This window comes from Panthera leo, chromosome E3, assembly GCF_018350215.1.
Source record: "Panthera leo isolate Ple1 chromosome E3, P.leo_Ple1_pat1.1, whole genome shotgun sequence".
Classification (NCBI taxonomy): Eukaryota; Metazoa; Chordata; class Mammalia; order Carnivora; family Felidae; genus Panthera; species Panthera leo.
In genome coordinates this window covers 17,801,319-17,817,820 of record NC_056694.1, presented here as the reverse complement: position 1 = coordinate 17,817,820, position 16,502 = coordinate 17,801,319, and the positions used below count along the sequence as shown (strand labels likewise).

Below are 16,502 nucleotides of genomic sequence, written 5' to 3'. Positions count from 1 at the left end.
AGTATACACATTTTATACATGAGGAAGCAAAACCAAAGAGGTTAAGAGACTTGGCCAAGGTCACATGGTTTTATTTTATTTTATTTTTTATCAAGTTTATTTATCGAGAGAGAGAGAGAGAGAGAGAGAGGCAGGGAGAGAGGGAGAATCCCAAGCAGACTCCACACTGTCAACACAGAGCCCGACGTGGGGTTCAAACTCACAAACCACGAGATCATGACCTGAGCTGAAATCAAGAGTCAGATGCTCAACCAACTGAGCCACCCAGGTGCCCCAAGGTCACATGGTTTTAAAGAGGTAGAGCCAGGATTGGAGTCAAATTCCCATTTGATTGTAAGCCCATTGGTCTTTACAGTTCATCCCAGCAGCATCTTCTGACACAGGTATGTGAGAGATAGAAGGCTAGCTGAGTGAAATATTTACCCAGTATTTAATTTGAGCTTGTTTACTTAGCTGTTATTAACATGCCAGCCGATGTGCTGGGTTCTGATGGGGTCAGAGGAGTGAGATACAAAGATGACATGAGCTCTGACTTTCAAGAAAAATTGCAGCTTGGCAGGAGGGATAGTCATAAATGAAAGAAGCAACACTGTATATTCCGGGAATAGTGAGTGATTTGGCTCAAACACAGAATGTGTGATTGGGAATGGGAGAAGAAGGGCCTGGAAATGTGGGGTAGTGCTCAACTGTAAACAATATGAATGCCAAACTCAAGAGTATAGACTCTGTCCTCTAGGCATAACCAGTTGGATGTGGGGAGTGAGGATAGGGGATGATGACTCTGAAGGTTCTTGTTCTTGACTGATGATGCCCAAAAGACACACAGGAAAAGGAAGCCCTAACCCTTCTTTTTTTAACCTTTGCTTCCTTCAGGCCTGTGACCCTGGACTGTCTCGGACATGTGACCAGAATGTTTATCTGAGTGGCCTGTGTTACCTTTTCGACCAGAATCTGAAGGGTCCTGTGCTGCAAAGTCATCCTGGTTATCAGGGTAAGGAGCTGGGGATCTCATGGGTAAAAATCTCTCCCAAGTGGTTGCTCATACGAGGGAACCAGCATGGGCAGGCCAACCCATGGAGACACTTCATTAAGTCCCTTTGTGTCTGGCCTCTGTAGAATGTATAAAGGGCAACGTAGACTTGGTATTTCTGTTTGATGGTTCAATGAGCCTGCAGCAAGATGAATTTCAGAAAATTCTGGACTTCATGAAGGATGTGATGAGGAAACTCAGCAACTCTTCCTACCAGGTAAATATATTAATTAGCTTTTCTGTTTGTAGGCAATACATGCCTACTTGAGCTAGCTTAAGGCATAAAAAAAATTTAGCATGAGGTGTCTCCAGAATCTAAAGCCACAGTGTAACTGGACCTCTGGAAGAGTCAAGAACCAGGAAGTAAAAAGCTTGTAGGATTTTCCTTAGTTCTCATTTCTGTTTCTTTTTGGCTTTTGCTTCCCTCTTCTCTCTTGCAGACTAGCTCCCTCAGCTTCTTTGGATCACATGAGACTGTGGAAAGCTCCCAAGTTCATATGTGAAGGTTTCAGGAGGATGGGTTTTTTTGTTTTGTTTTGTTTTGTTTTTGGCCTCTCAACCAACCCCTCCCTCTGCAAGTTCCAAATTCCCGGAGAATAGATTCTGACTGGCCTAGCCTCAGTCAAGTGGCTCTCTCTCCGTGGCCCAACCAGCTGTAGTCAGTTTAGCAGGGTCATTCAGCACAAATATGGTTACTAGAAGCCATCCCCACTGGTGAGGCAGGCTGACCCAGAGGATAGGAGTTCAGCAGACAGCACGACGTAAGGGATCAGAGGCTTATTTAATTTTATTTCTGTGTTTGTGTATATATTACCTCATTTTCAAAAGAATGCTTTGAGGCAGGGATGCGGAGTTGGGTTCCCCAGGTCTCAGATAAGAAATAGATTGGAGTAGTCCTTGGCAATCAAAAAGAATGAAATCTTGCCATTTGCAACGATGTGGATGGAACTAGAGGGTATTATGCTAAGCAAAATTAGAGAAAGACCAATATCATATGACTTCACTCACATGAGGAATTTAAGATACAAAACAGATGAGCATAAGGGAAGGGAAGCAAAAATAATATAAAAACAGGGAGGCGGACAAAACAGAAGAGACTCTTTAATATGGAGAACAGGCAGAGGGTTACTGGTGGGGGTGTGGGAGGGGGGATGGGCTACATGGGTAAGGGGCACTAAGGAATCTACTCCTGAAATCATTGTTGCACTATATGCTAACTAACTTGGATGAAAATTAAAATTAATTAATTAGTTAATTAATTAAAAGAAATAGACTGGAACAGACAAGTGGGAAGGGATATGTAATGCCATTTCATTTCTTCTTTTTCTAGTTTGCTGCTGTTCAGTTTTCCACGGAATGCAAAACAGAATTTGATTTCTTGGATTATGTTAGGGTGAAGAACCCTGCTGCTCTGCTGGGCAAAGTAAAACATATGCGGCTGTTGACCAATACCTTTCGTGCCATCAACTATGTCACGTGAGTCCCCTTGCGCAGGAGAGAGCCCACTCTTCGTTGGCTTCTTCAGGTTTCAGGGTGTAGGAACTCAACAGGTGGGCTCAGCAAGGGGCGGGTTATTGGAAGAATTCAAGTGAAGCTATTTTACTACAGTTTCTTCTAATTGTAAGTAACAGAAACCTACTTTATACTAACTAAATCCCCCAGGGCAGTTCTTGGGAGGATGCAGGGATAGCTCATAAACCTTTGGGGCAGGAAGTATGGCCAGACCTCATGAGGGACTAGAATTAAGACTTGGAAAGTGATTGTGAACATGGAAGCCATGGTAGAGTCCCATCATAGATGGTGATCGGCTTCTGGAGTCAGTGTGTGAACAAAAATCTCTGATAGTCAAAATTGTCCTTGAAGAATTCCTTGAACTGTTCTAAAATTCGACATATTCAAGTCCACGTTGGAAACTAGCATATCCTGATTTCCTAAATCTACTATAGAAGTTTTTTTCCCCCAGAGTTGGACCAGATGGCTTTATTGTTATTGTTGTTGTTGTTGTTTTCGGTGCAAAAAAAGGTGGTTTTTTTAAAGCACAGGGACAGGACGCATGGACAGAAAGAGATGCCAGATGGCTGTGTTTAAAGTGAGGCCTAGATGAATGTAGCTGGGGTGTGTTGAAGGGCCATATTATATATTTTATTTATTTTGTTGTTACTGTTGAGGGTAATAAACAAGACATTTACTTTTCATACTCATTTGGGGGAAAGGAGAAAAATCAGTTTGCCCTACCCCATGATGGTCTTTCTGAAGGAGTCACCGTTCATCCCATAGAATTGGATAAGTTGCTTGATCTGAGGGTTTTTGTACTTTTAATTCATGAAGAGAACTTCCTTTGACGAGAGTGATCAAAGGGTGAGTCTTTGTGGACGGCTTTGCTGGTGCACAGCCAGACTCCCTCTCTGAGTGAAGCTTTTCCCACACTGGCCACACAGATAGGGTATCTCTCCTGCGTGTTTTGCCTTGCAAGATACGATTCCTTCTGGTGTAGAAACTCTTCCTGTACCGTATGCAGCATAGGGTTTCAGGCCAGCGTGGACTCTGATGTGAACAATTCAGCTTCCTTTCTGACTGAAGGCTTTTCTACACTGATCACATCTGTAGGGGTTTTCACTGCTGTGAACTCTTCTTTGAACAGCAAGGTTACTTTGATTCCTGAAGTTTCTCTGACAAATAGCACACTCGTAGGGTTTCGGTCCAGTGTGGAGTTTTTCATGAACGGCCAGACTACCTCGTTGACTAAAGTTTGTCCCACATTCCTTGCACTGATAGGCTTCTCTCCTGTGTGTTTTTGCTGATATGTGACAAGATTGCCTTTGCCCCTGAAGCTTTATCCACAGTGGGTCCACTCAAAGGGCTTTTGACCAGTGTGGATTCTCTCACGCAAGGTTAGACTGCCTTTTTGCCTGAAGGATTTTCCACAGCCCTGACACTCACAGACCCTCTGCCTCACTCCAGGTGAATCTTCCTGTAGTGTCTTTGACTCTGGGGATTTTTGTTCCAGCTTCTCTCTTCTGAAAGGGTTCTGGAAATCCCTTTCAGAATCCTGCGGCCTCGGAGTGAACATGTTTGTGCTGGGCTTCTGTCCTCACGTGCACTGAAAAATGCTACATTTGGGGCATATCTGCCACGGCAATCCAGCAGGGTAGCTGTTGGAAATCCAAACATGTCCACGCCTGTTGTATGACCTTTGTCACCACCTCTTCAAATGATTCTCCCATGGGCTGTTCTTGAACACCACAGTGGCGCTTGCCCACAGACAGACAGAGGCTAGCACGAGCCAATAGCAGTGCCAGCACAAGCAGACCAAACTACAACTCCCAGGAGCCCGTTTGTTTGTTTATTTTATGTATTTATTCATTCATTCATTCATTCGTTCGTTCATTCACTTCATTTATTTTTTTTTAAGTAGGCTCCATACCCATCGTGGGGCTTGAACTAGCAACCCCGAGAATTCAATTGAGAGTTGCATGCTCTACTAACTGAGCCAGCCACGCTCCCCCATATTGTATATTTAAAAAAATACTTATCTTGGGGGTGCCTGGGTGGCTCAGCCAGTTAAGCGTCTGACTTCGGCTCAGGTCATGAGCTCATGGTTCGTGGGTTTGAGTCCCGTATCGGGCTTCTGTGCTGACACTCAGAGCCTGGAGCCTGCTTCGCATTCTGTGATTTCCTTTCTTTCTGCCCCTCCCCTGCTCATGCTCTGTCTCTCTCTCTCTCAGAAATAATAAACATTAAAAAAAAAAAAATACCTTTCCTGGGGCACCTGGGTGGCTCAGTCAGTTAAACGTCCCACTTTGGCTCAGGTCATGATCTTGCGGATTGTGAGTTCATGCCCCGCATCCGGCTCTGTGCTGACAGCTCGGAGCCTGGAACCTGCTTCGGATTTTGTGTCCCCCTCTCTCTCCCCCTACCCACTCTCACGTTCTGTCTCTCTCTCAAAAATGAAGAAACATTAAAATTTTTAAGACCTATAGTTATTTATTTTGAGAGAAAGAGATGGCAAGAATAGGGGGAGGGGCAGAGAGAGGAAGAGATAGAATCCCAAACATGCTCCACACTGCCAGCACAGAACCCGACACAGGGCTCAAACCCACGAAACCATGAGATCACGACCTGAGCCAAAACCAAGAGTCCGACGCTTAACCGACTGAGCCAGAAATGCCCATCTTTCAACATTAAAGTGGCTATGAAAACTGGAAACGTGGAAACATGGAAGCAATTTGGGGAATAAGAGAATTATATCTTCCGTCTCATGCTCCCCTGGGCACACACTCAAATCCGTTGAAAGAGCAGCATGGGCCTCCTGTGCTATGATGCTTGTTTTTCACATTTTCATTCCTTTGCTGGGCAGGTATAGTTGAATTTGCATTAGTTACACATGCAAGTGATGCATGTCCTTAAGACTCTACAGATGTGTTTCCACCTCTTTTCTTCTGGGGCTCACTTGACCTGTCCTGTCTGCTTCACTCTTCCCTGTCTATGGACAGCTTTGGTGGGTCCGTGGCAAGCCATGTCCATGGAAAAAATAGCAGCCTCAGCTCCTCAGTTCGGATGAGCAACCCGAATTCCAGCTTCCAGGAGAGAAAAGCTGATTGGCCGAGCCTGGGTTAGGTGTCCACGGGTCCATCCAGCTCTGCTCTGTGGCATAAAGTCACATAGCACAGATGTGGATTCTGGGGTCCCACCTCTGTGGGAAGGGGACAGTTTCTTAGAGAAAGAGGTCATGATAGGATGGAAAGGTACCCCAAAAGGTGTCAGCTGTAGAAACAAAAAGGAGCAGCCATAGAAATATATTTTATAAATATTTCTTGACTACCTGACTGTGTGCCAGGCAGTATTCAAGGCCAGGACTTGGCTAATTTTTTCTGAAAAGAGTTGGGTAGTATATTTTAGGCTTTCTGGCCACATCTAGTATCTCTTGCATATTCTTCTTTGTTTGTTTTTGTAACTCTTTTAAAAAATATATAAAAGCCATTTTTTACACATGGACCATACAGAAACAAGCTGTGGGCTGGTTTTGGCCATGTATGCCGAGTTCTAGGTTCTGGGAATAGAGCAGTAATTGAAACAAAAATCTCTACCCTCTTGAGGTTCAACATTGTATTAGGGGAGAGAAATGCAACAGATAGGATAAAGAAGTCAATTTGATAATATAGTAGAAGATGTAAGTTTTATAAAGAAAAATAAAGCAGGGGCGCCTGGGTGGCTCAGTTGGTTAAGCGTCTGACTTTGGCTCAGGTCATGATCTCGCGGTTCGTGGGTTCGAGCCCCGCGTCAGGCTCTGTGCTAACAGCTCGGAGCCTGGAGCCTGCTTTGGATTCTGCGTCTCCCTCTCTCTCTGTTCCCTCCCCTGCTCTCACTCTGTCTCTCTCTCTTTCTGTCAAAAATAAATAAAGATTAAAAAAGAAAAAAGAAAAAGCAAGCAATATTCAGTAGGAAGATGAGGGAAGGTTACCTGTGAGCAAAGACTCGTTGAAGGTGAGGAAACTGTCCCAGGCAGAGGGAATAGCAAAGGCCATGAGATGAGAATGTGCTTGGGAGGCTCCAAGAACAACCAGGACACCAGTGTGGCTGGAGAGAAGTCAATAGGGGTGGAAGTAGTAGGAGGTGAGGTCAGAGAGAACCTGGGAATCCAAGTACTTAGGGACTTGGAGGCCATAGTGAGGACTTTGGCTTTCCCTCAAAGTGAGAAGACAAGTCCATTGGAGTTTTTGAGCAGAGGGGTGATCATCTGATTTATGTTTTTAAAAGGATCCCTCTGGCTGCTATTAGCCTGTGGAGGGGGCAAGGATGGGAGCAGGGAGGCCAGGTAAGAGGCTACCGAAAAATCCAGATGAGAGGTGATGGTGGTTTAAACCAGGGTGGAAATCAGGGCACCTGGGTGGCCCAGTCGGTTAAGTGTCTGACCTCGGCTTAGGTCATGATCTCATGGTTCGTGAGTTTGAGCCCCACGTCGGGCTCTGTGCTGACACCTTAGAGCCTGGAGCCTGCTTTGGATTTTGTGTCTCCCTCTCTCTCTTCCCCTCCCCTGCTCACTTACTCACACGTGTGCTTGCTTGCTCTCTCTCTCTCAAAAATAAACAAACATTAAAAAAAAATTGAAACTTGGGTGGAAATCCATGAACAGCCATGAGAGGCCATGTCCGTGTGGACGGAGTTTGGGGAAACAGTTTGCATCCAAGATAGAACAGGGGTCTCAGCCCTGCCTGTCAGAGCTCCTCCATTCTAAAGCTTCCAGGGGGCTTTCCTGCCCTTCTCTCTGCGTCTCTCCTCCACCTGCCACCGCAGCCCCTCTGTGTGACTTTGAGCTTCTGCTCCCAAAGCAGGTCATGTCATAAGTCAGGGGTTGTAGACCTGCTACTCTTGGGTTAATCGTCCATCTCTGTTGGCTGTGGGGTGGGGAGGGAAGGATCAGATGGTACACATAGAGCTGCTGTCCCAACAGAAGCCATGGGCACCCTATCTGGCTTCAGAAGGAGGCCGTGGACAGGTGGGACTTTGGCGCCTTGGCCTGTCCGACATTCAGTACTCCCGTCCTCCTTTTATGTCACATGCACTGAGTGCCTACTCTGTCAGGAGCCAGGGATACAGCAGCAAATCAGACGTGGTCCTTCCTTGAGGAACTCACGGTTTGGGGAAAACTGACATGGAAACAAGTCACTTCAGTCCCCTGGGAGACTTGCTGTAGCAGAGGTCTACAGGTGGCCTGGCGATGGTGGGGGAGGCAGGGTGGATAGGGAGTGCTAGATTAGCTTGCTCTGGAAAAGTGACTTCCCAGTTTTCTCCAGCCGTGGAGCCCGTTTTCCACACTGAAATCTCACCTGGATCCCCAGCATGTCTAACTGGTGAAAGAGTAGTTGCATGTGGTTGAACTGGAGAGTAGGAAGCCCAGACAGCTCCTCAGAAAGCCTCCCTGTCGCTGCCCATGGGCTCTGGGGACAGCCCCTGGCCGCCCAGAATTCTGTGGAAGAGCAGGGTAGGGAGGAGAGGTGTGGCAGCCAGGGCGAGGTAGGGTTAGGTAGGCGGTTCAGAAGAGAACTTTGAAGGCTGGGAATACCTGCCTGGGGAATGGGAGAAGGGCTTTTGCATAATCAGCAGGACAGTGACTTAATGAGCTGGATGAGTCAGGGAGACCATGATCTGGAGGAGTCTTTCACATCGCCCGCCTTCCTGGACACAGGAAAAATGTGTTCCAGCAAGACCGGGGGGCCCGGCCAGATGCCACCAAAGTGCTTATCATCATCACTGACGGGGAAGCCACTGACTCAGATCAGAACATTGACTCAGCCACCAAAGACATCATCCGCTACATCATTGGGGTACGGACCCTGGCCCCTGGCTTGTCCCCTCTTTCCTCTCCTGTTCCTGAACCCCCACTCCCCTTTCTCCTTGGGGCCAGGGCTTTGTGAAAATATTAGAAAATTGGTCTGTGATTCTGGGAATGCCAGCTCTCCACTCTTTACTCCCTCACAGATCGGAAAGCATTTTGAAACCAAGGAAAGTCAGGAAACGCTCCACAAGTTTGCCTCAAAACCTGCAAAGGAGTTTGTAAAGATTCTGGCCACGTTCGAGAAGCTTAAAGATCTGTTCACTGAGCTGCAAAAGAAGATCTATGCCATTGAGGGTGAGTGGCAGACCCGGGGAGAGAGAGTCTGGGAAGTTGTTTACAGAAACACTTCTGGGACATCAGACTAGAGACACAGTAATAATAATGAGCGCTTATGGAGTATCTAACGCTGTGTCAAGAGCTCTCCTGGAATAGGACCTCAGGAGGAAGTTTAGGAGAGGATGCTTTAAGGACCAGCCTCTGTTTCCCTCTGAAATTCCATCTTCTTTGGAAAGCTCAGCTTGGTCTGGGGTGGAGCGAGAATTGACCCCTATTTTGCTGGTGTCAACCGAGGGCTCTGGAAAGACTATAATTCCGCCCCCTCCTCTGCCAGCTCCCTCATTTTTACTTATCTTCAAATTACTTAAGACAGGCAAGTGGACAGCGGCTGAGCGCAGGGAGCCCATGGGCCCTCTTGGCCCAGAATAAAAGGTTATGACTGTAGCCTCTGGATAGAACACTTGCCTTGGAAGGGTAATTCCCCAGGAATCCTAGTCTGCTGAAAGGTACATGATTCTTTCTGGGAAGGCCCATTTGCTAGGACACAGGCTCGGTGTTCAGTTCAGTTGAAGAAGCAATGGTATATACGATTTTTAAAATATTTATTTATTTTTGAGAGACAGAGTGAGACAGAGCACGAGCAGGGGAGGGGCAGAGAGAGAAGGAGACACAGAATCTGAAGCAGCCTCCAGGCTCTGAGTAAGGCGTCAGCCCAGAGCCTGACGCGAGGCTTGAACCCACGAACCGTGAGATCATGACCTGAGCCGAAGTCAGACGCTCAGCCGACTGAGCCACCCAGGCTCCCCGAAGCTATGTATATATAACGGGATTGGGTAGACCACTCAAGAATCCACTCTGTCGGGGGGCCTGGGTGGCTCAGTTAGTTAAGTGTCTGACTCTGGATTTTGACTCAGGTCACGATCATGAGTTTGAGCCCCTCATCAGGCTCCAGGCTAACAGTGTGGAGCCTGCTTCGGATTCTCTCTCTTCCTCTCTCTCTCTCTCTCTCTCTCTGCCCCTCCCTACTCTTTCTCTCTCTCTCTCAAAATAAATAAATAAACTTAAAAAAAAAAAAAAAGAATCCGTTCTGCCTATGCTGTGTGACCTCAGCCAGGTCAGTTTCTCTCCCTGAGGCTCTTTCTCTGCTGAATGGGGATAATACCAATCTCACAGCACTGGAAGGTTTAACTGTTGTTTTAGTTTCCTAGGGCTGCTGTAACAGAGTACCAAAAACTGAGTGGTTTAAAGCAACAGAAATTTACCGTCTTGCAGTTCTGGAGGCCAGAAGTCAGAAATGAAGTGTTCGGCAGGGGCGTGCTCTTTCTGATGGTTCTAGAAGAGAGTGCTTCCTTGCCTCTCCTAACTTCCAGTGTTCGCCCACAGTCCCTAGCATCCCTTGGCTTGTAGCTGCATCCCTCCTGCCACCTGGCCATCTTCTCTCTGTGTGTGTCTGTCTCTCTGTGTCCAAATTTCCCTTTTTTATAAGGACACCAGTCATATTGGATCAAGGCCTACCCCGCTGACTTCATTTTAGTTTAATTACACTGCAAAGACCCTATTTCCAGACAAGGCCACATTCTGAAGTACTAGGGGTTAGAACGTGAAAATATCTTTTTTTACAGAACACAGTTCAGGCCCTAACCACTGCTTAGCAAAGTGCTTGGTACCTCATAGGCTGTGTACAAATCGAGCTCTGATCCCCTATCCTGGCCTGCCTTTCCTCATGCTCCAGATCATATTTTATTTTATTTTATTTTATTTTATTCTATTCTATTCTATTCTATCTTATTTTATTTTTTTATTATTTTTTTTAATCCTAAAGCTGTTTGTTGGGATAGTTCCCCACTCATGTTGACTCAGGGCTTTTAGTACTGCTTCCATCTGAAGGAGCATCCTTCCGTGAGCCTTGCTTGTCCTTCTGTCGGCTGGCACAGGACGGTGGAGCAGCCCCCAGACAGCACCACGGTCTGCACGTGGCTGAACATGGTCGTGATTTTGTAGCGTCCTGGGCACTTCACGCCCGTGAAGTAGGAGTTGGGGCTCTGCGCCAGGCGCTGCTTCTTGGGCTTCCTCTCCTCCTCTTCCGGGGACGGGGGCAGGAGGTCCTTCGCGAGAGGCATGTTCTCTTGGGCAGGTCAGCACTGCCAGAAAGTCTCCAGATCGTATTTCAGATGTCACTGCCTCTGACAAGCTCTCACTGAACTCGAGTCTAGGTTGGGTGTCGCGGTAACGGCTGTGTGTTCCCTATCCTGGCCCCCGAGACTTCCGTTGTATTGAATCATCCGCTCCGTGTCTGCCTCCCACGCCACACTGTGAGGTCTGTCATGGCAAGCGTTGTGTCTGCCTTTTGACCGTTGTATCCGTGGCACCAAATATATAGTTGTTCTAAACATTTATTAAGAGTGAATGAACAAATCTTCACAGTAATCAGTGCGTTTCTTGAAAGCTTACAGGTAATAGATAGTTTATCTGTATCATTTAATTCATCGCTCTCAGGAGCCTTGCAAGGCTGGTGGGATGATTTTCATTGTATTAATTCATGCTTGCACCAACCAGGTACCGGGGGCCGTGAGCAAGGCACTCAGGGGTAGTGTCAACACGGAGCTCGTATTCGGGTTGGACAAACAAAAAAAAACCAAACAGGATAATTAGAGATGATGATAAGTGTTATAAAGAAAATGAATAAGTTGGATAGAAAGGTTTATGGGGGAGTGGGGGGAGCCACTATAGATAGGCTTTTCAAGGAAGGCCTTTCTAGATGCCTTTTTGTTTTCTTTAATGGAGGTGAAATTCACTCTGAGATGACATTTGAGCCAAGACACGAAAGATGAGAATCAAACAGCCATGTGAGGAATGTGGGCAAAGAGCCTTATCATCAGCTCAGGGGCCCGGAGGTGGGGGATGGGCAGGCAAGCTGGAGGAACAGAAAAAGGTCACGGTGATAGCAGTGTGGTGGGTAAATGAGAGAAGGTTGGAGAGAGAGGCAAGGGCCTTCCATTTCCTCATCAGTAGCTTGGGTTTTAATCTAAAGAGTGATGGCAGGGGTGCCTGGGTGGCTCAGTCGGTTAAGCATCCAACTCTTGATTTCAGCTCACGTCATGATCTCATGGTTTGTGGGTTTGAGCCCTGAGTTGGGCTCTGTACTGAGCGTGCAGAGCCTGCTTGAAATTCTTTCTCTCTCCTTCTGTCTCTCTGCCCCTCTCCCTCCTCTCTCTCTCTCTCTCTCTCTCTCTCAAAAATAAATAAACATTTAAAAATATGTTTTTTAAATAAACAACAAAGAGCAATGGCAAGTAATGAAGAGCTTTTTAAGAAAGGGAAATGTGTGGTCTGATATACATTTTTAAAAAAGATTACTCCAGGGGAGCCTGGGTGGCTTGGTGGGTTAAGCGTCTAACTCTTGGTTTCCACTCGGGTCATGATCTCACAGTTCGTGAGTTCAAGCCCCACATCGGGCTCCTTGCTGTCAGTGCAGAGCCCGCTTGGGATTCTCTCTCCCTCTCTCCCTGGCCCTCCCCCTCTTGTTCTCTCTCTCTCTCTCTCTCTCTCTCTCTCTCAAAATAACTAAATAAATAAACGTTAAAAATTAAAACAAAGAAAGATTACTCCAGCTTGCTCTGTGGAAAATAGACATGACAAGAAGAAAGAGGTCAGAGACCAAGTAAGTAAGCTGCTGCAGTAGCCAGGCAAGGGAGGAGAGTGGCTTGGACCCTTGTGGCGGCAATACTGACCCATCAGAGAAGGGGGCAGACGCATTGAAGGTAGAACCATCTTGACTTGGTGATGCGTTGGAGGAACAACAGGAAGGGGAGAATCGGTCTGGTTCGCCAGGAGGGGTGGGGGCTCCAGCCCTTGCAGCGGGGAAGCCTGAGCGGGAACAGAACTCCAGGGCTCCATCTTGGCCGTGCCGAGTCTGGGGCTCGTGCACTTTCACATCAGACTCTGCCTAAGTCACTGCCCAGTCTGACTGTGATGTGGGCTCTTCCTTCTGTGTCCGAAGGTCGGTCCCGTGCTTCTTTCTCAGTCCTTTCTCCAGTATCACTGTCCCTGCTGCTCCCTGGGGGTCCACCCATGCTCTTTACCTTGTCCCCCAGGCACGAACAAACAGGACCTGACCTCCTTCAACATGGAGCTGTCCTCCAGTGGGATCAGCGCTGACCTCAGCCAGGTGAGTGGCGGGCCTGAAGCAGGGGGCTGGCGGACGTTATGGGAATGTGGCTGAGCCCGCTCGTCTCCTTCCCTGGGCAGGGTCACGGTGTCGTGGGGGCAGTCGGAGCCAAGGATTGGGCTGGAGGCTTTCTAGACATGGATGCCAAACTGCAGGATGATAGATTTGTTGGGAATGAACCGCTGACACCAGAAGCAAGAGCAGGATATTTAGGTAAGTACTTTTCTTTTCTGCTGGGTTCTTTTGATCTTAGGGGCCAGAGTCACTGAGACCAACTTTCAAAATAATAATGAAAGCAATTAAGCAACCAGCATGAAGAAACTCAGAGTTTAAATATAGCCGTAACATTCTTAATTTTTCCCCTAGTAGCCCCTCTGCTGTGTAGTAATCATGTTTTTATTTTCTGTATTTTATGATGGTTAGACAGCGGGTTTTTAAAAAATTTTTTTTAATGTTTATTTATTTTTGCAAGAGAGAGTGAGAGTGTGCAAAAGGGGGAGGGGGAGAGAGAGACACAGAATCCAAAGCAGGCTCCAGGCTCTGAGCTGTCAGCACAGAGCCAGACACAGGGCTCGAGCTCAGAAACCGTGAGATCATGACCTGAGCCAAAGTCAGACGCTTAACTGACTGAGCTACCCAGGTAACCCTGATGCTCGGACATCTTGAAGCCTTATGAATCCTGGAGAGACTGCCCCTGCCAGGGCTAGCTAGTTCCCACAGAGAGTAAACAAGTGACCTGTGAGCAGGCCTTCCACATGCCAACCAGCCAGCCCTGAGCCTGTATTCCCAACCACCTCCTTTACCATAACTTTCACACACCAAGCCCATATTCTCCCTGACCTAAATCTCTAGTCAGCCAAGGACCAGCTCTATAGACCAGAGCCGGCCAACATTGTTCAAACCATGCCATCCTAAGCTTGCTCAAGCTGGCCTATGCTACCTCACATTCCTTCCTACCAAAAGCACAATAAGGGCTCTGGGCCATTTTCTCCTCTCTCCTTCTGCTTCCTCACTGACCCTGGTGCTTCTGCCACGTGGCCCTGCATGGCCTGTCGTGCCCATGCCTCCTGCTATGGAGAGCTGTGCATAATAAACTTCTTTCAATGGCAGCGAACCTCTCTGTGTCATCTTTGCATCTTACCCATAAATTAAATCCCGGGTACATTTTTTTTTTTAACATTTACTTATTATTGAGAGATAGAGACAGACAGAGCATGAGCATTGGAGGGGCAGAGAGAGGGGGAGACACAGAATCCGAAGCAGGCTCCAGGCTCTGAGTTGTCAGCACAGAGTCCGATGCGCGGCTCGAACCCACAAACCATAATATCATGGCCTGAGCTGGAGTCAGACGCTTAACTGCCTGAGCCACCCAGGTGCCCCTTTCATCTACCCTTCTGAGGGAGACTGCTCTCCACAATTTTTTCTTTTTTCTTTCGATATTCTTTACTGAGTATTATGTGTCAGGCACTGTTTTCTTGTTGTTTCCTTTTTTTTATTTTAGAGAGAGAGAGAGCGAGCGAGTGAGCATGTGAGTCGGGGAGAGCGACAGAGGGAGAGAAAGAGAATCTTAAGCAGGTTCCATGCTCAGTGCGGCACCTGATGCAGGGCTCGATCCCCCGACCCTGGGATCGTGATCTGAGCCAAAATCAAGAGTTGGGCGCTTGGGGCACCTGGGTGGCTCACTCGGTTAAGCATCCAACTTCTGCTCAGGTCATGATCTCATCGTTCATGAGTTCGAGCCCCACGTCAGACCCTGTGCTAACAGCTCAGAGCCTGGAGCCTGCTTTGGATTCTATGTCTCCCTCTCTTTCAGTCCCTCCCCTGCTCACACTCTGTTGGTCTCTCTCTCTCAAAAATAAATAAACCGTAAAAAAAAATTTTTTTTTAAGTTGGACACTCAACCAACTGAGCCATTTGCATCAGGGGCATCAGGCATCACACAGGTGCCCCTGCCAGGCACTGTTCTAAGTGCATGGGATGTATTGACATATTTTATCTTAGTTTGTCTCATTTTATTCTTATAACAACCCTGCGAGTATTTTTATTACCTTTATTTTATAGATGAAGGAGCTGAGCCCAGGAGAGTTTAAATAACTTGCCCAGGGTCACAAAACTAGTAGGTGGAACCCAGGTAGTGTAGCCCCAAAGTCTGTGCTGGTAACCACCACACTTACCCTATAGCTTCTACCCTAGTGCCTTCAGGGTGCTTTTGTGTCCCCCAGTATACTGCAAGCTAGCTGGCGGTTTCACTCACTGAAGAAGAAATAACCCGAAGTTTAATCTCTAGTTAAGCACCTGTCACACTAGACACACACACACACACACACACACTGCATGTATATATATATATATATATATATATATATATATATATATATACGTATATATGGAGAGAGAGGGAGGGAGGGACAGAGGGATGTGATTATATATGCATATATACATATATATATGTATATATATGTATATTTTATATGTATATATAGGTATATGATTGTGTATGTATAACTTTGTGCCAACTATACTTCAAAAAGAAAAAAAGAAAACTTTCAACTCCTGCTAAAAAAATAAAAATAAAAAATAAATATAATCTTGGGTGCCTGTGATGCCACTATCCTTCAGATCTTAGTTTAGATATCACTAGCATAGCACAGCATTTTATATCCGTGGTCTTCTTTAATCCTCAAAACCACCTTATGAGGTTCCTATTATCCCATTATTTAGATGAGAAAACTGAGTCTATGGCTATACCACCCTGAACGCGCCCGATCTCGTCTGATCTCGGAAGCTAAGCAGGGTCGGGCCTGGTTAGTACTTGGATGGGAGACGAGAAAACTGAGCCTCAGTGGCGAGGCATAATCGATTGAAGATCACACAGCTAGGAAGTATCAGCACAAGGAATAATAACCTCGTCTCTGATTTCAAAGGACAAGTTCCTAACCCCTGTGCTTCAGGAATGTTCACGAATGAATGGGAAAGTGGTTCAGCCTCTTCGCCCTTCCTGTCTGTGCCATATCATCTCGGTTGTCTCTGTTTTCTCACTCACTTGCAACTACTCTAAGCAGAGAAGATGAAATTGAGCCAGTCATCTCTTGAATCAGAGCATTCCTACTAGGTGGATCTTGGCTCGAGCCCAATCCCTGGTCCGGTTTCCTGCAGCATTTCCTCAGACATTCCAGCAACGAGAAAACCTTGCCGCACACACTAGCAATGAAGTAGGAAGATAGCCTGGAGTGATAACTTCAAACAAATTTTTTTCAGGTCTCCTGCTCTATTTTTAATGTCCGCGCAGATTTTGCACTCTTCTTGCTAATATATCTCATTGTATTTTTTGATTTTTAAGAAGTGTAGGGGTGCCTGGATGGCTCAGTTGGTTAAGCTTCTGACTCTTGATCTCGGCGCAGGTCATGATCTCACAGTTCATGAGATGGAGCCCTGTGTCGGGCTCTGCGCTGGTCGGGATTCTCTCTCTTTCTCTCTCTCTCTCTCTCTCCCTCTGCCCCTCCTCTGCTCCCGATCTCTCTCTCTCTCTCTGTCTCAAAACAATAAAGTAAAAACAACAACAACAAGTCAAATGTGTAGTCTCCCTTACCAACCTTCAGGTCAGCTGAGCCTCGGGAAGATGCGCCATGGTTACCCTGTTCTGCATGGCTGCTCTTTCCTTGCATGTTGTCCACAGTTTGACAAATGCAACC

The 16,502-nt window shown here is 46.8% G+C and overlaps 2 protein-coding genes and 1 non-coding gene across 4 annotated transcripts in view; 2 read left to right on the top strand and 1 right to left on the bottom strand.

Annotated features, from left to right (window-relative positions):
* ITGAL (integrin subunit alpha L) overlaps positions 1–16,502 on the top strand; it is a 42,108-nt gene that overhangs the window by 2,922 nt on the left and 22,684 nt on the right. For both annotated transcript variants that reach the window (XM_042921104.1, XM_042921105.1), the window contains exons 5-11: positions 874–991; positions 1,117–1,247; positions 2,361–2,506; positions 8,217–8,355; positions 8,510–8,660; positions 12,737–12,810; positions 12,891–13,023. In XM_042921104.1, the coding sequence (XP_042777038.1) occupies positions 874–991; positions 1,117–1,247; positions 2,361–2,506; positions 8,217–8,355; positions 8,510–8,660; positions 12,737–12,810; positions 12,891–13,023 (892 nt within the window). The remainder of the gene's footprint in view (positions 1–873; positions 992–1,116; positions 1,248–2,360; positions 2,507–8,216; positions 8,356–8,509; positions 8,661–12,736; positions 12,811–12,890; positions 13,024–16,502) is intronic.
* On the top strand, positions 6,233–6,317 carry TRNAQ-UUG. Its single transcript has one exon. It is a non-coding gene; the product is annotated as a tRNA-Gln (tRNA).
* LOC122209355 (40S ribosomal protein S27-like) lies at positions 9,720–11,739 on the bottom strand. The gene has a single exon (XM_042921106.1). It carries the CDS (start codon positions 10,760–10,762, stop codon positions 10,508–10,510), a length of 255 nt encoding a protein of 84 aa, XP_042777040.1. The 5' UTR covers positions 10,763–11,739; the 3' UTR covers positions 9,720–10,507.

Bases quoted from the DNA above. Each gene is read 5' to 3' on its own strand.
- LOC122209355 (XM_042921106.1), bottom strand. From the start codon at position 10,762: ATGCCTCTCGCGAAGGACCTCCTGCCCCCGTCCCCGGAAGAGGAGGAG.